This window comes from Pipra filicauda, unplaced genomic scaffold (genome assembly GCF_003945595.2).
Source record: "Pipra filicauda isolate LSUMZ 115617 unplaced genomic scaffold, ASM394559v2 scaffold61_size3293851_pilon, whole genome shotgun sequence".
Taxonomy (NCBI): domain Eukaryota; kingdom Metazoa; phylum Chordata; class Aves; order Passeriformes; family Pipridae; genus Pipra; species Pipra filicauda.
Genome location: NW_024104776.1, coordinates 1,911,918 through 1,934,374, shown reverse-complemented (window position 1 = coordinate 1,934,374; position 22,457 = coordinate 1,911,918). Strand labels below are relative to the sequence as shown.

The 22,457-nt window shown below is 36.2% G+C and overlaps 1 protein-coding gene across 1 annotated transcript in view; it reads left to right on the top strand.

Annotated features, from left to right (window-relative positions):
• DOK6 (docking protein 6) overlaps positions 1–22,457 on the top strand; it is a 247,241-nt gene that overhangs the window by 108,406 nt on the left and 116,378 nt on the right. The window contains exon 3 of the mRNA XM_027723126.2: positions 10,757–10,871. Coding sequence (XP_027578927.1) covers positions 10,757–10,871 — 115 coding nt within the window. The remainder of the gene's footprint in view (positions 1–10,756; positions 10,872–22,457) is intronic.

Here is a 22,457-nt window from a genome sequence, read left to right as displayed (position 1 = left end):
ACCCAGTTTGTCAATCCAGTGACAGCTTTCATGGTTAGGGTTATAACTAGCCGTTTAGGAGGAAGAATTATATACCCATCACTTACTGCACTCAAGCAATTACTGCACGTAAGTGATTTGTTTTCAAATTTAGTCTGTGTTAATAAACACTTATTTTTAATTGAGCTGTTCTAACAAGATAAATTTGGAAACTATTACAGGTCAGCCAATTTAAGTGAACCAAGAGAAAAATTTAAAGAAAGTTTTGGAAAAGTACGTTTTTCCTTTTCTTTCTAGTCAAAAACAGGTAACATATTCTTTTTAATTAACCAATACATTTGGGCTAAAAATTGAAAAGATCTGAGCATAATCATGTACTTAGAGAATGTTAAAAGCAAAAACTCTAAAACATGGAAACAATTTCTAACTGTCTAGTATATTTTAGAAGCCTCATAATGGTATTAACACTCATATAGTGATCTAATTCATTTACACATTCATTGTGAAATGTTGTCTACTCTACTTGGATAATTAAACTACAGTAATGAAATACCCAATTTTATTTCTCAGGCATAAGCATTGTTTGCATGCCTACTAACTCTAGCAGAAAGTTAGGTATTGAAAGCATTTTTTTATTGTATCTGAAATTTGGAAAGATAATTGTGAAATCTATTTTATTTCAGTTCTGAATCATCTTCACTCTCTGCCGTCTCTCTAGCGTAGTGTTATTTTTCCAGTGTGAGCCTGGGTTTCAAATTAGTGTTCTTTCAGCATTAAGGCAGTAGTTTAAATTTTGTCAACATTCATTTTTATAGAAGTCTGTATTTTCCCCTTTTTTTTCTAATGCTATACACAGTAGTCTGGTATTCAGATTGTACTTCAAAATGAAAGGTCAGACTGGAAAACATGTTTCAAAGGGTCTTTAGGACAGCAAGGAAATGGGATTTTTGTATTGCAAATGAATGTCTATACAAATAGTCTTTGAAGTGTGAATGCATTTTTTTCAGTATGTATTTAAAAATCCTAATTAAAATTTTGTTAAGGGAATAGGTCCACATACACATGAACTGATCATATTTTAACTATTGCTTTAGAACACCAGGCTACGAGCCAAAACTAGAATAATCCCAGCAGGCTGTTTGTTTTTATGGGTTAGGCAGCAGATCAACTCTAGCAGTATTAGAGCAGCACAGTTTGATAAAAAGTAACTTGGCTTGGGAAAATCCCTACATCCTTCCCTGCTAAAGGTAGCTTATATGACTTAATATGCTTACTCTGCCCTGGTAGGTTTGATTTTAAAACACTGTCAGATAATCTAGCATTTAAGGTGGCATAACAAAAGCTAGTCAAGCAAGTTTGGTTTCCATTCCTAATTTTTTTAGATTTCACTGAGACTAAGTGAAGAGTTTGTAACTGCTTATGTGGTAGGTGGTCAGAGTACAAAGTGAAAATGGGTACCCTGGTGGTAGCCCATGTGAAAGTCAGATATACTAATATTTAGCAATAGTGAAGACTTAAAAAGGGGGAGACTTGAGGTAAATATTAAAAATTTCTCTTTCTCTTGCATTTATTTAAATTTTTAAAAATTAAAATAGTTATTTTATATTCAATCTAAATGTACATAATGCCATGTACATTCTCCAAAAATGCTGAAAAATTTAAACTTCTTCATTTTTTTAAATCTCAGTTTTATCTGGAGGGAAAAAAGGAATTATTCATTGTCCATCTGCTATCAGATGTACGCATATTTCTTCCCATCGAAGTTCACTTTCTTGCCCTGATGTAACTACCTTATACTTAGCCTAATTTATTTTTAATATATTCATTAATTCTGTCCATTTTTGTTTATTTATTTTTATTATCTACTTTTTCAGTTAACAGACAAGATTCTTTCTGTTGTTATAGGCGTGGTTTCCATTTAGTACTTACAGGGATCAACATTTACTTGGTAGAAGTTTCTTAAACACTTAATCCTCTGAAATAACAGCTGGAGACCTGCCCTAGAGGCTGATATGCCATTCTTTGGCAAAATTCCTTGAGAGTGTTGTTACCATAACAACTTATATTCCAAGGGTAAATCTGCATGCAGAGATGGGAAAAACTGTTCTCTTTGTGAATTGTTTTTGCCCTTTTATGATCCATTCTTTCACTTCTCTGATCTTGGGATTTCTCCTCTCCCCCATTATGTTGCTTTATTATGTTTCTCTTGTAATCTTGTGGTTTAAGACTTGCTATTCTGTCATGAAATTTTTTTCTTTTTTTTTTTTTAATGCCTCTTAGTACATTTTTATCTCAAGTCATGTTTTTCAGTCTCTTGCATCCCCTGATGCTATTGTTGATTGCTGTTCTTTTTCAAAATATGCTGAAGTCAGGAAAATGTGTTTTATCTTAGATACTCTAATCCCCTAATGGTTTACCCAAACCCACAAGGGCCAAATATCCTTAGAGGTTTGTTAGCATCCCTTTCTTAGACTCAAAAGTTAATGGAATTGAAGAGTTCTCTTGTTCAACTCCTGCTCACAGTAGAGCCACCTCTGAGGTCAAAGGTCTGAGCAAACGTGGTTGCGCAGGGTACTGTCCAGTTGGGTTGCCAGGGGTGGAGACCACAGTCTCTCTGGGCTGCCTGCCCCACTGCTTGGCTTTCTTTCTGGTGAAAATATTGCTCTTCGTATGCGTTCTCAACATCTCTTGTCTCAATTTATGCCTGTGTTCCCTCTTCCTCCCACCAGACACAGCTGTGAAAAGCTTGACTCTCTTTCCTAGATAACCTCCCTGCAGGCACTGGGGCAGTTTGATGCCCCCAAAACCATCCTAGCTGCAGGCTGGAGAAGCTACCCTGCACAGGGCAGGTGGTCCAGCTCTGACTGTCCTGGGGACCTTCCTCTGAACTCACTTTGTCTTATCAATTTCATTGGAGTTCCAGAACTGGACATGGTATTATAGATGTGATCTAATGAGTGCTGAGTAAAGAAGAAGAGTCCCTTCACTTGATGTACAGCCTGTGCTTCTGTTAATGCAGTCATTTCCCTGGTCCCAAAGGTCTTTACGCTTTTCAGGCAGCACACTGCCTTTTTTAAGAGCCAAGATCACATCCAGCTCTGTCTGAAGCTGTAACAAAACTTCTACTCTGTGGTGATTGGATTTAGTAATGTCAAAGGAGCTGCTGCTAGCTGCAGATAGTATGACTGAAAACCAAGCTGGAGACAGATGTTTAGTTGCTTTGAGATCCTGTCTGTAGTCCTTTCATCCGCAGTGAGCCAACATTTCCCTTTCTCCTTTTGCAGACTGGCAGCAGCATTCGGAGTAGTTTTAGCATGTTGGTGCCTCCTTTGCCCTTTTCTTGAGATGATAATTAACATAACTCTTGCTTCTTGTATCGCTCTCTTGCTGTTGCCGTGCTGTCTCTGTTTTGAGGTGGTTCTTTAACTGTCTGGGCATCACTCACTGGAGTTCCTGCTCCTTGCCGCCGTGTTGGCTTTTGCTCTGTTACATTACTGCTTGTGTGGTATTACACAACAGATGGTAGTATGTGGGCCACTATTAAGAAATAAGAGGATGAACGGTTGCATTTTGTAGCTCTCTCTTCTGCTTCTATTTTTTTTTTGGTTGGAAATTAAATGATAGGAAGGTAGTGTGCAATGCAAAACAGAAACCTATTTATGTAAATTCAGACCTTTTCCTCTGCCCAGGCAATTTCCAGGTCTCTGCACAGTGGAAATAACATTCAGTAGATGGAGTCGCAGAATCATTTCCCTCCCAGTTTCATATGGGAGGCACATGTTTGGAAGAATTCAAGTAGGATATAACTCAGAATGGAGCACTTACGATTTTATGTATGATTTTTATGGTTTTCATCTCTTTTGAACCTCCTTTCTTATTTACTGTGGAATTATAATTTTTGTAGTGATGCAAATGTAATATGTGATTTGGAAGTAATATTCTTGTAACTGTGGAAGAGTTATCTATTTAAACATATAATTTGATCACCAGAGCCCTAGATGTGTTATGTACATACAGTCTTTACATGTTCAGGTAACATAAAAGTAAATCCTAGATCTTGAGCTGCGTTGCAGATTTTTAGTACAACAAGCAAACAAATAAATGTCCAGTGTGGGTCAGTGATGAGGTATGACAAATTAAAGAGAAAGTGTATTGAATTGTTCTTAAAATCCTTCTTCTTTGATCGAAATAAACTTAGTTCTGAAGAAAAAAGGCAAATTACATTGACTGTTAAGAAACAATGCATCCCGGTTAATATAAACCTTTCCTTAAATTAAATGTATTTTGTAATTTAATAGCCTTTCACACCTAAGAATGTAATTAAGATATCTAAAAGAAAAGAAAAAATAACACAACTTCCAAACATGTTAAAGAATAAGTATCTTAAGATGCACTGACATTGACTGTTTCATAATATAAAATATTTTGCTAGCATAATGAAAATGATCTTGTAATTATTTCCTCTTATTTATCTAAGTAAAAAATGGTCTTTCAAAAAGAAGACTTTAACTTGATAAAACATGGGTCACAGAAAAATTGTAGGTATTTTTTCCTTGTAAAAATAGGCTCTTAACATGGATGAGTTGTTACGTCCAGTGGTCAGATGGAGAGAAGAGGGGGAGTTCTGAAATGTCATGTCAAGACAGGCAAGGGCTAAAATGTTTTTAGAGAGGCCAGAAGTTTGTTACTAGCAATAGTTACTTAATCTATTATCTGATCTCTCCTGGCTAGACAGAGGTAATTTTCTACTTCAAAGGCTTGATCTACTGTTCAGAGGTTTTATTTTTCATATAACAATCCTGAATAATTTCCTTAATTGTCAGCCTATACCTGTGTATCTTGCTTGGATTTAGACCATGGCTACCTGACACTGCAAACTTTCTTATGTTAGTAATTTTCCTGCACTTGAATTATTTATTAGGAATTCGCATCATGACTTTACACAAATGAAATTACGGTTGGTTTAGGTAGAGACAAGTGGAGTTGACGTCTGAAATCTATCAAGATATTTTTCACATGTTTTCATATGGTTGGCACAGAAATGCACTAAAACTAATATAGACCAATCCTTTTGTGTTCCTTGTAACTCACTCCCCTGGCATCAGACAATGCTTGGGCGTTCTGGCAGGGAGTAGGGAGTTGAAGCAATTTGGTATAAGCATCAAATTTGGGATCTTCATACAGAAAGGTGACTTCAAGTTTCTGTGAACCTCTCAGATTACAAATTATTCTCATAAAACATCAGATTAGGGAAATCTTCAAGGAAACAAAAATTCCATTTTTTTTTGTTTTTCAAAGTGAGGGCATTAACTTTCTGCTTTCTCTGATCCTCCTGCCTTTTTGTCCCTGTAACGTGGGATTTGTTAACTGTTGGTTCATTTAGAGTCCTTCTTAGCTTCTCGTTTTTAAGCTTGATGCACTGTTCTGTATTTTATTAATTTATTTTATTTAGAAAAAATTATAGAATTTTTATGCTGGCATGATAAAAAGAAGCAGGGAGCTTGTTTTTTTTCTTTTTTTTCTTTTTTTTTTCCTTATGATTAATCCACCCAGATGTGACTAGACAGCATTTACAAGGCGTTGATGTTTATGGACTTTATTATTCCTACATAACATTTACTTAAAGGGAGCAAGTAGAAACTCTCAATGTGGTGCTCTTTTCAGATGAGGTTTTACACCAACACATTTAAGTTTTTGGCTTATCTGCAGACCAAGATAAACAGTGAGAATGAGAGGAAGTGCATTGCATTATTTGAAGCAATATTCGGATAATTCATGAGATAACAAAAAGCTTATGATAGGGTCTTTTACTTTCTTGCTTAGTGCTTGATGTACATCTGTGAAAAAGTTTTACATTTTGGTGAACAATCTGAGACTCATTAAAAAAGAATTGTGTCCAGATCAAGTGCATTTATTTTCAGCTGTGCTTTTAAAGAATATTTGAGGTGATCCAAATTCCTGACTATGAGAGGAACCAAGTTACAGTAACTAACATTGATGTGTAGCCCTGAGACCCTGATGCAAACCATGCCTAGTTTAATTTTGCAGGAGTGAGATGCTGCCTTACCAATCCTAGAAATTATCCTACCTAGTAGCCCTTCAGGCTTATGTAGGCTTTGATGTCCATTTATCAAATATTAATGAGAAGTAAAGAACAAGGATGTCTCTGATATAGTTATGTCAAACCTTCAAGAAAGAAAAAAACCTGTTAGATATGAAAATTAAAAAAAAAAAAAAAGCTTGGCAAAGGAAAGTTTATTAACTTATAATTTAAGTAACAATTCTACATCTTTTCATCAACAAGTGTAAATTGTCTTTCTAGGGGAAAGTGGTCTTAGAGACTGATACAAAAACAGATCAACAAACCAAATAGAAAAAAAGAACCAGCAAGGAAATGTATGCGTGGGATGTTGAGTGATGTACATATGAGGCAGGAACTATTGATGAGGAGTAGGAGAACTGAGAAATGGTCCAGGTGCTAAGAGTCCTTATTACAGACCACACTGAGCAACATATGGAGAATGGCACTGAATGGTAGCACCACTGTCTAGTAAAGAACGTCTAAGTTAACAAGCTAATGTTAGTGAAAAGTTGTAATCTATAAAGGATATATTTAGCTACTGGAAGAAATCAAAGGATAATGGTAGACAAGAAAACAATTTGCAAGATTGCTCACTGAGCAGGTAATATTAGGGATTTTATTTATTGATGAAGTTAATTTCATTCTGGAGAGTTACAAATGGGGAAAATAAGAAAACTGGTTTTCAAAGTCTTTTTGGTTTTGGTTGGTTTTAACTTTGCCAAAGCTTTAGGCAAAGTATAATCCCGCAATGCGAAAATGCCCATTTTTTTTTGTGGAAAGTCTAGGTAAGACTCTTACATGTGTAATGGCACAGTAAATTTCCCCTTTTTTTTCCTACTGGTGCAAGTTAAGTAATGGTCTAAGTAGTTTCAAAGTGCTATTTTGTTGTTGTGAAGAACAGCCATTATAATACCACAGGGAGCAGATTTTGGTATAATATTCCTTCCTTAAAAAATAGAATTACCTAATGTACTATTCATAAAAAAGGAGGACTTTTTTATATAATTTTCCAACTTTATTAGTCTTTTAAAACCTCTTAAAGTCTGCAAAAAGATATTTTAAATTGTTTCAAAACAGTTCTGACTTTTTACTGGGGGTTTTTTGTCTTTTTGGTAGCTTTGATACTTTTCTCCATTTAAAAGAGTTTATTGATTTATATGTTTTTAAAAAATGATAGATAAAATTTAAGACAGAGCTTTAAAAATCCCTGAGATAAACCAGTCTGGTTGCCAAGACAAAGTTAATTTTTTCCTTCATACAAAATAATCTAAACTCTCAGGTGTTAATTTTTTAATTTTAAGTGTTCAGCAAGTAGAGAAATGACTCATGCTCCACTGGCATTAAACCCAGAATTCAGAATTTGATTAACTTAATTCTCTCTAGCGATGGGAGGATAGACTTTCACAGTCTTGCCTCTATCTTTCTGCTCTGATTATGGAGGGAAGCATGCAGTATTTTTTAAAAGATTAATATGGAAGCAAATATTCATCTCTATTTGATATTAAAAGTTACATAAACAATAGAAATACTAAGGGACTTATTTGATAATATGGCTCCTCTTGTTGTTAGAGTCAACTTGTGTTCCTGAAATGTTAACTGCTGGGGTTTCTTTCTGTCAGCCTGCTGACTTGCCCAACAGATAAAAATAAAACTGCTCCTTCAGCTTGTTGGTGAAGGTTTGGTGTACACAAGCCAGCAACATGCTCTTTCTGCAAAGGAAGATAACAGTATCCTGGTCTGCTTTAGGAGGAGTGTTGCCAGAAGGTTGAGGGATGTGATCCTGACCCACTACTCTACACTGGTGTGGCCACACCTGGAGTGCTGGGTCCAGTTGTGGGCTCCTAGTATCAAAGAAGCATGGACATACTGGAGGGAGTACAATGAAGGGTCAAAAAAAGGATGAGGGAACTGGACTGAAGGTTCTCGTCTATTAGGAAAGGCTGAGAGAGCGGAAACTGTTTAGCCTGAATATGAGAAGGCTCATTCATTATATATTTATTAATGAGAATATTCTCTACACTTGAAGGGTTTAGAGAAGACAGAGCCAGGATCTTTTCATTGATGCACAGTGACAGGACCAGAGGAAGTGGGGATAAACTGAAATGCAGGAGGTTCCCTCTGAATATTAGGAAACACTGAACAAACACTGATACAGATTGCCTGGGAAGGTTGCTGAGTCTAACTCACCTTGGAGATATCTGGATGTGGTCCCAGGCAATTAGGTAGTCCTGCATGAGCAGGGTGGCTGGACCAGATGACCTGCAGAGATTCCTTTCAACCTCAGCCATTCTGTGAATCTGTGAAATGCACTGCTTTCTCAGATATGATGGGGCTGAGTGCTAAAGCTCAGTTAATTTGTTTCTCTTTTTTTTCTGTCTGTTAGCTTGCCCAGTAAAATTAGTTATTTTTCCTAAAATGTATATAAATTCCCTATATCCTCAGAATATTATAATGACAATTATTATTTCTTTTGGTTCTTGTAAAACGAAGCATTTCAATGAGAAAGATATAATTGTTAAAATTTTTTTTTCAACTGGCAGAAATATTTTCTCCACCCATATTACACCATTAAAGCATTTGACAAGACAATAGATATCTCACAGTATCTCATGGTAGTTTCAAACAGGTCCATTTTTGTGCAAAGTTATACACAAGAGGAATATGACTTCTGTGTGAAACTATGAATGGCTCAAAAAACCTTGACTTTAAGAAAGAGAGTAAAAGGGAGTTTGGAAGAGGCAATTCATATAACTTTGCCTGTTACATTGGAGTTATAAGAAGTTTTGTGCTATCTAGGGAGGCAGTATGATTCCAGAGACATTTTGATTTCCAGAAAATCAAAATGGATCCCCTGCAATGACACAGGCTTGGGATGGGCAGGCTGGGAGCAGGCCTGTGGGTAGGGTCCTGGATCTTGTTGCCTCAGCTAGTAAAGCTCCATGGGCAGTATGAACAGCATCGTGGCCAGTAAATACAGGCAATGATTATCCCCCTCAGTTCAGCACACATTAGACAATATTTACAGAACTTCATCTGGTTTTGGCCCACTTGTTACAAAAAAGATATTGACAAACTGGAGTTAGTTTTGCTGCAGGCTGTCAAGATAGACCCTAGAGCAATCTTCAATTCTAATCTCAAGTTAATCATCAACACATAAACTTTACATTTCATGCTTGTCTCAGTTTCTTTTGCTGGCTTCTTGATGCCTCTCACTGCTCATCTGCTATAAATATTATTTGAAATATCTTTGCCCCAACATGTTGCATTTCTTTACTGCACCATATAAAATTTCTGTTGCCTTAAAAACATTTCTTCCAACCTATGAGAAGGAATGCTAGACCTGTATACTGGGAGCATAAGAATTTCAAAGAAAAACAAAGAAACCCGCACCTACTTTCAGTCCATTTTTTCCATAGTCATAGATGGCCAGACTCATATGAATGACATTTTTTTTAGAAATTAATTCTACCTGAGGCAAATGTCCTGCCTGAATAAACCAACTATAAACAGATAAATTTTGCCCAGAGTTCCAAGAAACTGAGAAAAAGATTTTATAATATGAAGTGTTAAGCAGATTAATATCAACTGTGCCACCAGCTCTGGTTTTAATAACGTATTTTTCTTCCATTTGTATTAATAGTAGTTATCTACTTGCATCAAAAGAAAATGGAAATAGACTGAATTTTTTATGCCGTAAATTTGCTGGAAGGGTATTTTTTTGTAGATAAGCTTTTCAGATATTTAGAAAATAAAATAAAACCTTGAGTTCTTTTGGGGGTGACTGTTACACTTTAAAAACAGATGAGTATCTATTCTTACAAATGTAGTGATACTATTTGACATATTAATTGAGTTACCGCACTTAACTAATAAAACACTGTCCTTCCTACATTAGGTTTTCTATTTGATGTAGTTTCTGAAACTGATCCAAGTCGTATGAATATAGAAACTGAAAAATAGATTGCTGAAAATCATAAGGCTGACTTGATGTCATTGTAAACAATGATTTCAAGTAGGACTTTATTAGAGAAATAGAGCATTCCCTTTTTAATACATTATATTTTATAGAAAGTTTTGCAACTTTAGATTCTACCTATGTATGTGTTTTTATCAATTAAAAAGCTTATAAATATAAATAAGCTTAGGGGGTGTTGTGGTTTCGGAATGGTATTCCCCCGTTTAGTTATCCCACCAAAACTTAAGGCCACAGTGCCGTTCACTCAGTCCCCCCTTCCCTTCCTCCTTCCTGGTCTGCAAGGACAGAGTTGAGATTTGGAGGCACAAAATGTGCAAATCACTGGCTGAGAACAATTGACTGGAAACAGTGATGAGATAAGAAAACTAACACTAACAGCAACAATATTAATAAAAAAATGTGTAAGGCTAAGAAACAATTTACACAGAAAGCCCATGACAAATATGGACCAGCTCTTCCCCACCAGACTTTTTCTCCACTGGAAGGAACGCCCTTCTCCTGGGAAGTGAGAGTCTCTTACTCCCGACCCGGCAATGTAGTATGGAATAACATCTGGGTTATTCCAGGACCCTCTCCCAACTTCTGTAAAAAATTAACCCTGACCTGGCAGAAACTAAGACGGGGGAAAAACTGTTTATAGTAAAAATGGAGCAGTTAAGGTTAATATTTTTATTTGTACTATTTATACACTGATCTAAAGTACTTTTCTTCATTTTAAGGTAACTGAGCTGCACAATATCAAAAACATAACCAGATTGCCTCGGGAGACAAAGAAACATGCAGTGGCAATTATCTTTCATGATGAGACATCAAAGACATTTGCGTGTGAGTCAGGTAAGCAATTGGTACTGCATCTCTAGCTTGAAGAAATCAAGTTACATGTCAAAGTCTGGCTCAGATGAATTAACTTACAATGCCAGATAGAAATCCTTCACTTAAAAGAATTCGTGGTAAACAAAAACTTTGCAGTTTGAGATCTGGGTGTTTTAGGGTTTGGTAGGGTTGTTTTTATTATATGTTGAGAGGTGTTGGGGTGTTACAGAACTCTTTCTTCCATTATTTATCTTTGACTGCATGCAGATGGCCTAAAGACTAGAGATTTTCAATTAAACTTGTAAAACTGAGTGAAAAATAAGATGTTATTAAGTCAAGATGTGAAACATTCTTTTTTTAAGAAGTTTTGCTATAGGCACTTACTAAACTCATAATTATCATACCATTGCAAATAAGAGGTAAATACCAGCTAAAACCTCAGGATATTGTAAAGCAGGGTGTCAAGCAATCTGTGGTTTGAGCGACTACATAGCATAATGAATGAGTTGAGAACAAGACTTGGGCTTTATGGTACTACATAATGGCAGGTAGTTACTTGCAAGACACTGAACATTGCAGTATTAAAGTGCACTATTTTCTTGTTTGAAAGTACAGTTGTAGACATCTGTGTCCTAGGGTATATTTTAATGGGAAAAAAAGTTTTTAAAAATAATGGGAAATTTTTTAATGGTAAACTTTTTATTTTTTTTAGTGGCATATTTGAAAGGCATTTAAAAAGTTTATATATATAATACTATATATATTTTTAAAATATATACATATGTAAAATTAAATATAGGGTGAAGGGCCTAGAGGGGAAGCCATATGAGGAGCGACTGAGGTCACTTGGCTTGTTCAGTCTGGAGAAGAGGAGACTGAGGGAAGACCTCATTGCCATATTCAAAATCCTCATGAAGGGAAGTGAAGGGACAGGCACTGATCTCTTCTGTCTGGCAACCAGTGACAGGACCTGAGGGAACAGCAGGAAGCTGTGTCAGGGGAAGTTTACACTGGATATCAGGAAAAGGTTCTTCACCTAGAAGGTGGTTGGGCACTGGAACAGGCTCCCCAGGGAAGTGGTCACAGCACCAAGCCTGTCAGAGTTCAAGAAGAGTTTGGACAACCCTCTAAGGCAGATGGTGTGACTCTAGGGGATGGTCCTGTGCAGGGCCAGGAGCTGGACTTCAATGATTCTTGTGAGTCCCTTCCAACTCTGCATGCTCTGTGATTCTATATTAATACTATCATATAAACATTGCATCATGTACAGTCTAAATAATAAATTAAAGTGAAACAAAGTTTGAGAAATGTAGAGGAAGTTAAAAGTGTGTAAGGTCATTAATTATGTGGATTTTGGATCAAATATTATGAATGTTGATATATATATCCCATCATGAAAGATGGATTGCAAAGGTGTGTTTTGAGTGGACAGAGGCTTGGGTGAAGTGGCAGACCACTGGAGAGCTTTTGGGTGGCGATCACATTTCAGACCAAGATCGGTGATATAGTAGTAGGTGCCTGCTCTAGACCTTCTCATCAACAAGAGAAGACAGATGAAGCGTTCTTAAGAGAGGTGGAAAAAGCCTCAGTCCCAGACGTTGGTATTCTTGAGTGACTTTAACCACAACAGTAACTACTGGAGGGCCAATAAGGCTGAACACAAGCAATCCAGATTTCTGGAACAGATTGAAGACAATTTGTTGATACACATGGTCAATGATATGATGAGGGGAGATGTTTGTTCAGGGAGGTGCTTGTCAGGACCCTTAGTCCTTGAGGAACAAAGAAGCCCTTAGCCTCTTCCATAGCCCAAAAATTGGTAGAACACAGAATGGATAAAGGCACTTAAAGTAGACAGAAAATAGGTTGGTTTTAAAAAGCCAAACTTGCAGCCAGTAGATGGTGGATCCCTCAGGGATCAGTGCTGGGACCAATACTATTCCCTGTCTTCACTGACAACCTGGATGACGAGATGGAGATTACTCTCAGCAAGTTTGCAAGCCAGATTGAGGTGACCCAAATTGGGAAGGGAGGGCTGCTGTCAGAGGGACCTGGACAGGCTGGAGAAGTGGGCTGACAGAAACGTTATGAATTTCAGTAAGAACAAATGAAAGCTCTTGCCCTTGGGTTGTGGTAATTCCAGCCTTAAAGCACTTTTGGGGTCTACTGTCTGGAAAGCAGCTCTGCAGAAAAGCTCTGGGGTCCTGGTGGACAGCATAACCTGAACAGCATTAGTGAAGGTGTTGACAGCAGGTACAGGGAAGTGATCTTTCCCTTCTGTTCAGCAGTTGTAAGACCACAACTGGACTACTATGTCCAAGTTTTGTGCCCTTAGCACAAGAATATTGACATACAGGAGTGAATCCAGTTAGGGCCACCAAGAGTCAGGGTCAGGAGTACCCGATGTATGAAAAGAGACTGAGAGCTGGGCCTGTTCATCCTGAGAAGAAACAACTTCAGAGGACCTTACTGCTTCCTACAGCTCCCTGATGTGACAACACAGAGAAGATGAAGCTATAAAAGTGTCAGATACTTTGCTGTTTCTGAAAGACTACAAATCTTAGCTGTGGGCATGATGGAGTTTCAATCAGTTTGCCTTTCTCCATGCCTTCAGTTTATCTAAACAGTATAAACCGCATCATAACTATCAGATGAGAGAGATACAGTATTTTGTTTCATTAATGTATGACTCTCTTGAACTCCAAATCCTTTGTGTGTTCTGAACTAGGAGAATGTGGTCTAAAATTTCTTTGCCAAGTCACTTCCACAATGAATTCTGTCTTCTTAAAAAGAACTGTTACCATTTTCACTGATGCTGAAATGTGTCAAGCTTCACTGTCTTTTATGAAACTTATCAAAGTTTAAGGAATATTTAGAGAACTGCTTATTATTTAAAACATTTTTTTTTTCTTCGCATGTTTAGTGCAGTGGTTCATATGGGAAAATGAGTAGACTTTTAACAGCCTCATGATTTATAGTGGTGTACAGACAATGGGGTTTGTTTTGGCAAATCAGGCCGCTTCTTTGGTTAACACAATAATAGCTTCACTCTATTAATACCTCTTCTTTCACATGGCTTCAATGGGAAGGGAACATTCAAGTGGTTTTGACTCAAGTCAAAAATCTTCTAGAATCGTAACCGGTTGACCTTGAATATTTTAGGACCCTGAAGTTTCATAATGTGAACATTTTTCCACCATGAAGTCTTTGAATATACAGAAGCAGATACCTTGTTTCCTATTATCTTGACTTCCAGAGACAGATGGAACGACAGTGACACTGAACCCTTGCAAAAAGTTTGCTGAGCATAGAGTCAATAATTCCTTGGAGATGAGGAGAAAGTATTACTCAAATCTGAGTTGATTTTATATGGGGACTGAACAATGTGACGTAGGGCTTTTGTCAGCATTGTACCAGGAGATGATTTAAAATAACAGTATCATTTTGGTTTTGATAGTATGAGCTGATATCTTTCTCTCTGTGCAGTCTTAAAATCTGAGAAGCAGCACATTTTTCTGGCACATAGCTTTCTTAATTGTGGAATTAAGCACAATAAAATGCTATTCTGTTTTAAAATAGGTCTCTAAAGTTGCAGAACACTTTGGTTCTCCCCAGAAAGCCTGAGAACTGCGATACCAGCCCACTGGGTGTGCTGGCTCAGAGCCTGTGTTTTTTTCCTGAGCTCCTGCAGCTTTTAGTCCCTCAGCTTGCTTATTGTCTTCAAGGCAGCTACTGGCAAGTCTGAGCCCTGGGTGGGCTGTAGTCTCTGTATTTCCATTAGGATTTCAGCAAATTAGTCATCTGAGGTGCATCTAATTGTTGGTAATCTTCATTTGCTAAAGAAAACATTCTACAGAAAAACAAATAAAAATCCTCCATATGCTTTTGTTATCATCTAGCTGTTCCCATCCCTACCACCAGTGCTTCTGACATCTACAACAGCTGTAAAAATCTGTTCAATTCTGAAGCCCTATTGAAATATTTTGAAGAACAAACCAGCCACCAATATTACAGTTCCCTGAATAAAAGCATGGGTCAACAAGTCTTTACAGAAGAATTATCCCCCTTCAGGAAGAATAGGAAACTTCTTGCTGTCACTTAATCTATTTCTGGCATCTGCTCTAGCAGCAGAACCTTGTGACTTTGGTGATTAGCAAGCAACATTTTTAAATTCTCTGTTACCATGAGGATTGTTTCAGTGGGAATAAACTAATGAGAAGTCATGGCTGATTAACTAACATGAAAAATAGTCTATAACTCAGTGAACTTCAGACAGACTCTAAAGAGTGGGAATTCTTCTTTAGACCTTGAGAAACTACTGCTACCTTAGCAAGGAACATGTTACAGGTCTCAATTTCAGCCTCCCTGAAAATCATATGAAAGTTATTGACATTAAGGGAATTTTTACAAATTTATTTTTAACAAGAATCATGAAATTGTGAGTTGCTTCAAAAATAGGGAAGTGCAAAACTTTCAGGTTGCTAACACATTGAATCTTGAGACAGAATTAAATGTTGCCAAACACATAAGCAGATTAAGGGGAGGGGCAGAATACTGTGAAGAAAATTGAAATAGTTTTGGGGAATTTAGCATACTTACTCCAGCATAATAACAGTTTAAAGATGTTACTGTTGTCTTTTAAATACATAAAGGAGATAAAAAGCGGAAAGATTTTAAGATATAAAGTGACATTATCACAGGAACAAATAAAGAATATATGCCCAGTATCATTCTGTGTTGCTGTGGCCATTCAAATAACAGGAATAACATAGACTGAAAATTTAGAGTAAAATTTCTTGGAGTTAAAGGAGTAGGGTTCCACACAGCCTCAAACAAATCCTTCTTCTTTCCCATAAGGTTTGTTTTCTGCACTCTGCAGTGTATTATCAAGCAAATAGAGAAGTTCTTTTAGCTCTGGGTTCCAGCTACTGGGTTTAAGGTGCTATCTTTCCCTGATAACTTTGTTAAAAAAAATTGTTGGAATGGGTTTTGTTTGGTTGTTTTGGGTTTTTTTTGTTATTGTTGTTGCAGGCTTTTTAAGGTAAGTGTACTGTCATATTTTGCATAGTTTATAGCCATGCTCAGATGCATGTATCTGTTAAGAAGCAATTCTTCCTGCAAGCCTGATATCTGTAGTGTGACTGTAAGACAAGTGTCTAGACTGATATAGGTGTTCTGAAATGACCTTTAAACTCTCACAAAACTTGTAGATATGATGCAGTGAGCAATGGTGGCTGTGCAGGACCAGCAGTAAAATTAAATTGGTGGACGTGAGTACTGATTAAAGCTAGAAGTTTATGATGCTATTATGGAAGTCAGTAGCATGATGAGGATTGTGCCTGAATAATAGCTAGCTTTCAAGGAGTGATGCTTCTGGGTTGCACTAGTCAGTGGAGCTTGCTTTTCCCTTTGCCAGCAAAATATTAAGTGATACAAATCCCAGCACAGGTTTGTGAAAAATCTATTTTGATTTCTAAATGACAGAATGTGGGGAAAATTGATGAACTTGTAAACCTATTGATAAAAAAAATAGGGAGGTTGAAAATAGTATGAAGACAGAGATAAGGGAGAAAACAGATTAGGACTGAAAGGTGATTTCAGTGATTTGAGTATAGAATGAGTTGTAACATGAGGGGAAAATCACAGAGAAATCTTAAAACTGCAACTGTTAAACAAATGCAGATATTCCCCAAGATACTGATGTTTTTCTGTCTTCTCTTCAGTACAATGCCCCACTCTGTATAGAAGTAGATGAATTGAAGGGCTTTCTTTCTTTCCAGGCATGCATGAACTACAGTTCTAGAGTCATTACAGCCAACAAACATCTTAATTATTCTTAAAAGGCTATACTTTGGCATTCCCTTAAAATTTTCCCTATTCAAGTCCTGGGGAAAATAAAATTGGGTTATTGCAAAGTGTTTATCAGCTACTCTATTTGAAAATTCTGGTTTAGGGATTTATCCATTCCTGTGGTTGCTTTGGCTCAATCCACCATTTTTATTTCTTGAATGTCTTTCTGCTGTGATGGTTACCTTGATAAAACTCTTTTATACATCAATAACATAAACAGTCTTTTTCTTCTGTATTCTTATACTTTCAGCTTTTTCTGAGTGCAGTCAAACTGAGATAAGTAAGTCTTGTTATAACTCTGTAAAAAAAGTTTTACTTCGTCGAAGTTGAAGGATTGTTTGTGTTCAAGTGGCAATGTGTTCAGCAATATGGTTTTTTTTTTTTAGTTTTGTATATATTTTTTTCTTTTTAGGTCTCTTTTCACCGTTTGTTGGTGTTGCTTTGTTTTCTTTAAAAAAGTAAAATTACGTTGCTGTTATCATTTGAAAAGGCACAAATTCAGTTCATTTTTGTTCTGAAAAAGCTTTTGGGCAAATTAGTACTGGTTATGGGCTGGGCTTTTTCTCCTTGATAGTTTTGACAAGCAAAAACATTATGTGCTGAAAGAATTTGACAGATGTCAGTGGAATATTAGATGTAATTCATATTACTCTGACCTTTGACAGTTAAGAAGCCTGGAGGTTTTGGATTAAGATTACTGTGAAGCATTAAGTCTTCGAGATGAAGCATCAATGATCATACTTGCAGTTATTACTAACAATACAAATGGCTACACGAGCTTTAAAAAAAAAAATAAAGTTCCCATTTTTGCTGTTAGTTTTGTGAGTTTGAAGCTCAAGAATCATAGAGGTGGTGGAAGTGAAGAACAACTTCCCAAAAAATGTTTGGGTACTGGAAAGAAGAATACAGAGTTCACCTTTTGGATGCAGCAAAATAAACCTATATAGTTGAAACTATTCCAAAACATGGTATATTTCTTTGCTAAGGTGTCAGGGATTGTTCTAATAAAGTTTATGATCATGGCTTTTCTGCTTTCAGATTTTGCTTATATATATATATATATATATATATAGTGAAGGAACCTGCCCTCTCTGTAAAGCATATGGCTCACTGGAGATCAGATACATGTTCTCACTTCCACACATGCCACAATGTTTGAGATCCAAAAAAGAGTGAAAAGAAAGGCATTGAATGAAGTTAAATATGTTGCTCTGGATTCTTACATTCTCCCTTTTTTATCATAATATTTGAAACACTATCCACTTTCAGGGCAAAGTTCGTTCTGAGTCATGGTAATAAATGTTAAAGTCTAAGATTAATATTTAGAATGTATATTCTTTTGTTCTGGAGAAATAGTTCCCTTTTCATTAATAATGAGTTTTAGTTTCTAATTTTTTTTCATTTTGCCTATAAGTATGCATCTCTGTTCTAACATTTATGAATTAGAAGTATTGGATTTTTCCTCTCATTTCTCATAATTGGTTGCCTGTTGATCCTCATTTTTCTTAGTTACCTGTTTGAAATACATTGTTAAAATTTTCTGACACACATTGGTAATAAGTATTACTAGCAAATAGAATGAATACAGAAAATTATACTCCATCTTCATACCCACTGATGTAACAGGTTCTGTGCTATTGCTTTCCATCCTTTCCAGCCACTTCTAGGTTATTAATTGACAGCAGACTTGGTTCTAAAATTAATTAGGATTTTAAAAAATATTTTTGGAAGACAAACTGTTTGTTTTTTTTTTTACTAGAATAGCCATGTGCTAAATTTGAAAACAGTAGACACACAAGATGGTCACCATCCTTTTAGCACTTCTTCCAGGCAATTTTCTGAGCTGGGAATGCTGCTGCATTATCAATTTGTAGGGCAAATGTGGGACAACAAGGAAATAAAGTTAAATTCCAGACAAGCATGCACAGGTGCTGTGACAAAATAAGTAGGCAATCTGTAACATTTCTAAATGCAGAAATTGGGAAAGGTAAACTTGCTCAGAGACTGCAATATGGGAAACTCTAAATTTAAGCCATGAAAAGTCAAAAAGTTGAAAACTTTTTCCTTCCCTAAATTTTCCTTATGTAGTTGCGTATATTTGAGGGGTTATAGGGATTCAGTTGCCTTTGCTGTTTACATACGGTAAACTTGTCTGGAGACTCTTTAACAATGTCTAACATAATGGATCTAGGTAGGTACTCTCCATGATATGTCAGCCAGGTGAAGTCCCAGGTGACTGAAAAAAAGAAAAAAAAAGGAAACATTGTACCCATCTTTAGAAAAGGTAGAAAGGAAGACCCTGGGAACTACTGACCTGTCAGCCTAGATGATCTTTAAGGTACTTTCCAACACAAGCTATGCTGTGATTCTAGGTAGAGAAGTTCTATATTATTGTTTCTTTCTGGACAACTGTATTGAAGTGTAGACACTGTAGGTGCTTTCCTTAACACAGTTGTACTTGAAGAAATTGAAATTTGTATGATATATAAACTGCTCCCATAGGAACAAAAGTCAAACAAGATAGCTAAGATAATACTGAATCATCCATTTTAGAGTGTATGTAGAACTCCTCAAGAGTAAAGGAGTTGAAAAAAATCTTCCTGCCTGCATAAACTGAGCAGCTTCAGAACAAAAAGAGAAGAGAGCAAGGAGATTTCAGCTTCATCTGACAGATGGTGCGAGGTTAGCACCATCTTGAATATTGAATTTAGAGAGACTAGGAGAATATAAATCTCAAAGCCTCTGCCCTAGAAGTTCAGCATACGGTTACCTTTCCCAGTAAGCACAGAGTGGAGGTAGTTTAGTAATGGTGAAATCTAGGATTTCAGGCATATGGAGTTATGGAATTGTTTGTTTGATTTCAACAGAAAGCTTCTTAATTGCTCATTTGTTTGTTTGGATTTTGGTGTTGTGGGGGTTTTCTTTGTAAGCTGTTAAAAATCTGATGAACCTTGTAGTATCTGCAAGTTCTATGTTTTATACTAGAACAAAGTATGTATTAGTGTGATGGCACAAGCAGACTAACAACATGGTCTAACGTTTGGCTACAAAAAATAAAAAAAAAGTTTTTCTTATCCTCTGGCTGTTTACCTTAAACTGAAATATGTAAAATAATACGTTGTGCATCTCTATACAACAAGATTTCTTTCTCATCTCATTTTGACATTCTTAGGGGTTGTGATAAAAGTACTGTGCCATAAATATCTTCTGGTCCTGTGAAACAAAAATAGAGAGATACTGTGTTATCCTTTATATAGCTCACGCCATAAATTGATTAAATTAAGTTAAAATAATTTTTAATCATATTATAAGTGTGAAAGTCATAATCTACTCCTTATTTTAATAAATAAATAAATAAATAAAAAGGAGTAAACACATTTTATTGGAACGCAAGGCAATAAGTCACTACCTATTTTATCTGCTTTCATGCTTTCTACACCTTCTTTTTAAAATTATTTGCCTGCTCTACACTTCCAAAAGGCATTCACGTGCAATAATAAAAGTATTACTGGAAAACATCAGAGAATCTTTATGAGTTTTATACATAAAATTTCGTCATATTTTTAGTTGTTATGAGCAGTTTGCAGAAGAGGGACAGGAAATGCAACTTCATTAACTGGACGAAAGATGAATGTGCCAAAGTCTGGAAAGAAATCTGAGACGGAGGACTTTTCTCCATATTAAATATTTACTATAGATATATGTATGGATATAGAATCTACTTTCTCTAAAATATCCATGTGTGAGATTGTAATATAGATTTGCAATTGCTATTACTGGTAAGAAGCATGAAATATTTAAAAAAGTAAATGCAAAATAGAGAAATGTTTCTCTTGCTTCCTCTTCATCCACTTATTTCAGATCTTGCTAGATTCTTGTATTCCTCAGCCATACCTTGCTATTCATCACAGATATTGCACGTAAGAAAGTTGTCTTTCCATACTACTTGAGAATAGATGAACTATTTTCTGAAGCAGGAGTACATCCATGCCTTCTTCCTCTTGAAAAAACCCCTGCTGATTCAAATTGCTGCATATTTTGTATGATGCAGAAACCAAACCCTCTCCAGGTTTGTTTTTTAATGCATTCTTACATGCAGGAGTCATGGTACGAAACAACACATTGTACCTGAAAAGGGTGACATTTACAAGCAAATTTAACGTTTCCATTTTAAAATTACTTTTAAACATCCATGTTACTAAACACTCTGGTGTTTGTAGAACAGATCAGGATAAGTATTTTTCATTGTATACTAAGCAAAGTAATTTCTTTTTTTCTCTCCACAATGTAAGAGTTTGGGGATTTTCTAAAAGACTTTCTACCATTGTCATTGTACTTAAGGTTGATTTTTCCACATGCTGTTTAGGTTCTTTGGCATCTTACCTTGATTTTATGATGAAGATCATAGAAGTGAACCCTTAATAACCACCACATTTGAAATGATGTTCTGATTGGCATTTAGACCATTGTAACCAATCAAATTTAATTATCGAAAAGTACAGAACAATGTTTGGTACATCTTGGGAAACCTCTCTGTCCTAAGGAAGTATAAGTTATACCTATTTGTAGGTGTATATGTATATTATTGTATATATGTAAATCAGTCCTAGAATCATAGAATTATTAAGGCTGGAAAAGACCTCTAAGATGAAGTCCAGTGATTAACCCAGAACCAGTGTATTCACCACTAAACATATTCGTAAATGCCACATCCACATTTCTTTTGAACACTTCCAGGCAGGGTGATTCCAGCACTTTCTTGGGCAGCCTATTCCAGTGCCTGACCACCATTTCAGTGGTGAAAATTTCTTCACCAGTGAAGACATTTTTCGTAATATCAATTTTAAACCTGGTGCAACCTGATGCCATTTCCTGGTAGGTTGTGTCTATTCTGTTTAGGTTTTTTTGAACATAATTAAAAGAAACTAAAGTATATCAGAAGTACTAAGATTGAAAAGAAAATGGCATAGCAGTATGTTGTTGAAACTAGAACAAAAGCCTGTCTTTTCCTTCTTGGTCATACCCCAAGCATTATGCATGTGGTAGTCTTTAACTGAGTATTTTGTTATAAGGGCCTCTGCTGTGGTAGGTACTTTGGAAGAGAAGTGAATGAGACTTGGTGTTTTAAGTAGTTTTTTGTAAACCCAGGAGAAATGGATTCAATTTCTTTCCTAGGCTGATACTTTCTAGCACCCAGCACTACCAAAGGTAATAGTGGCTATTTGTATGGTTTCAAATCTGTTACTTCCTGTAGATTTTTAAAATGTTCTTATAGGAAGGAAATTCAAACAAGTTGTTTTCCTTCAAAATTCAGGCAAGACTCCAGAGACTGATTATTGTAGTGTAGTTATTCTTCCCATCTTTTGGGCTTCTGACCCCCATCACCATGATACAACTGCACTTGATGCTGAAGTCATGGATTCTTCAGCAGCCTGCCAGGCAGGCGGGCAGTGAGATGGGTTGATTTCTGACAGTGCATTTAGGTCTTGATACACCTACATTTAGTCAGAAAAGTCCCAGTCAGCTCTAGGAGTAGCAAATTTTGGAGCAAATCATCAGTGCCTTGAGATTTATCCCTTAAAACTGTGCAGAAAAGTTAGCACCATATTAAGGTATGTCATCTGCAAAGAGTTTCATTGTTTGATGGGCACAGTCAATAAAGAATTATTTTTTTGGTTATGTCTTCATACCTAGATACAACCAGTCTTGGCTGCAAACCACTTCTAGTCTGCAAATAGTGCAGCTTTATGTTAGGAA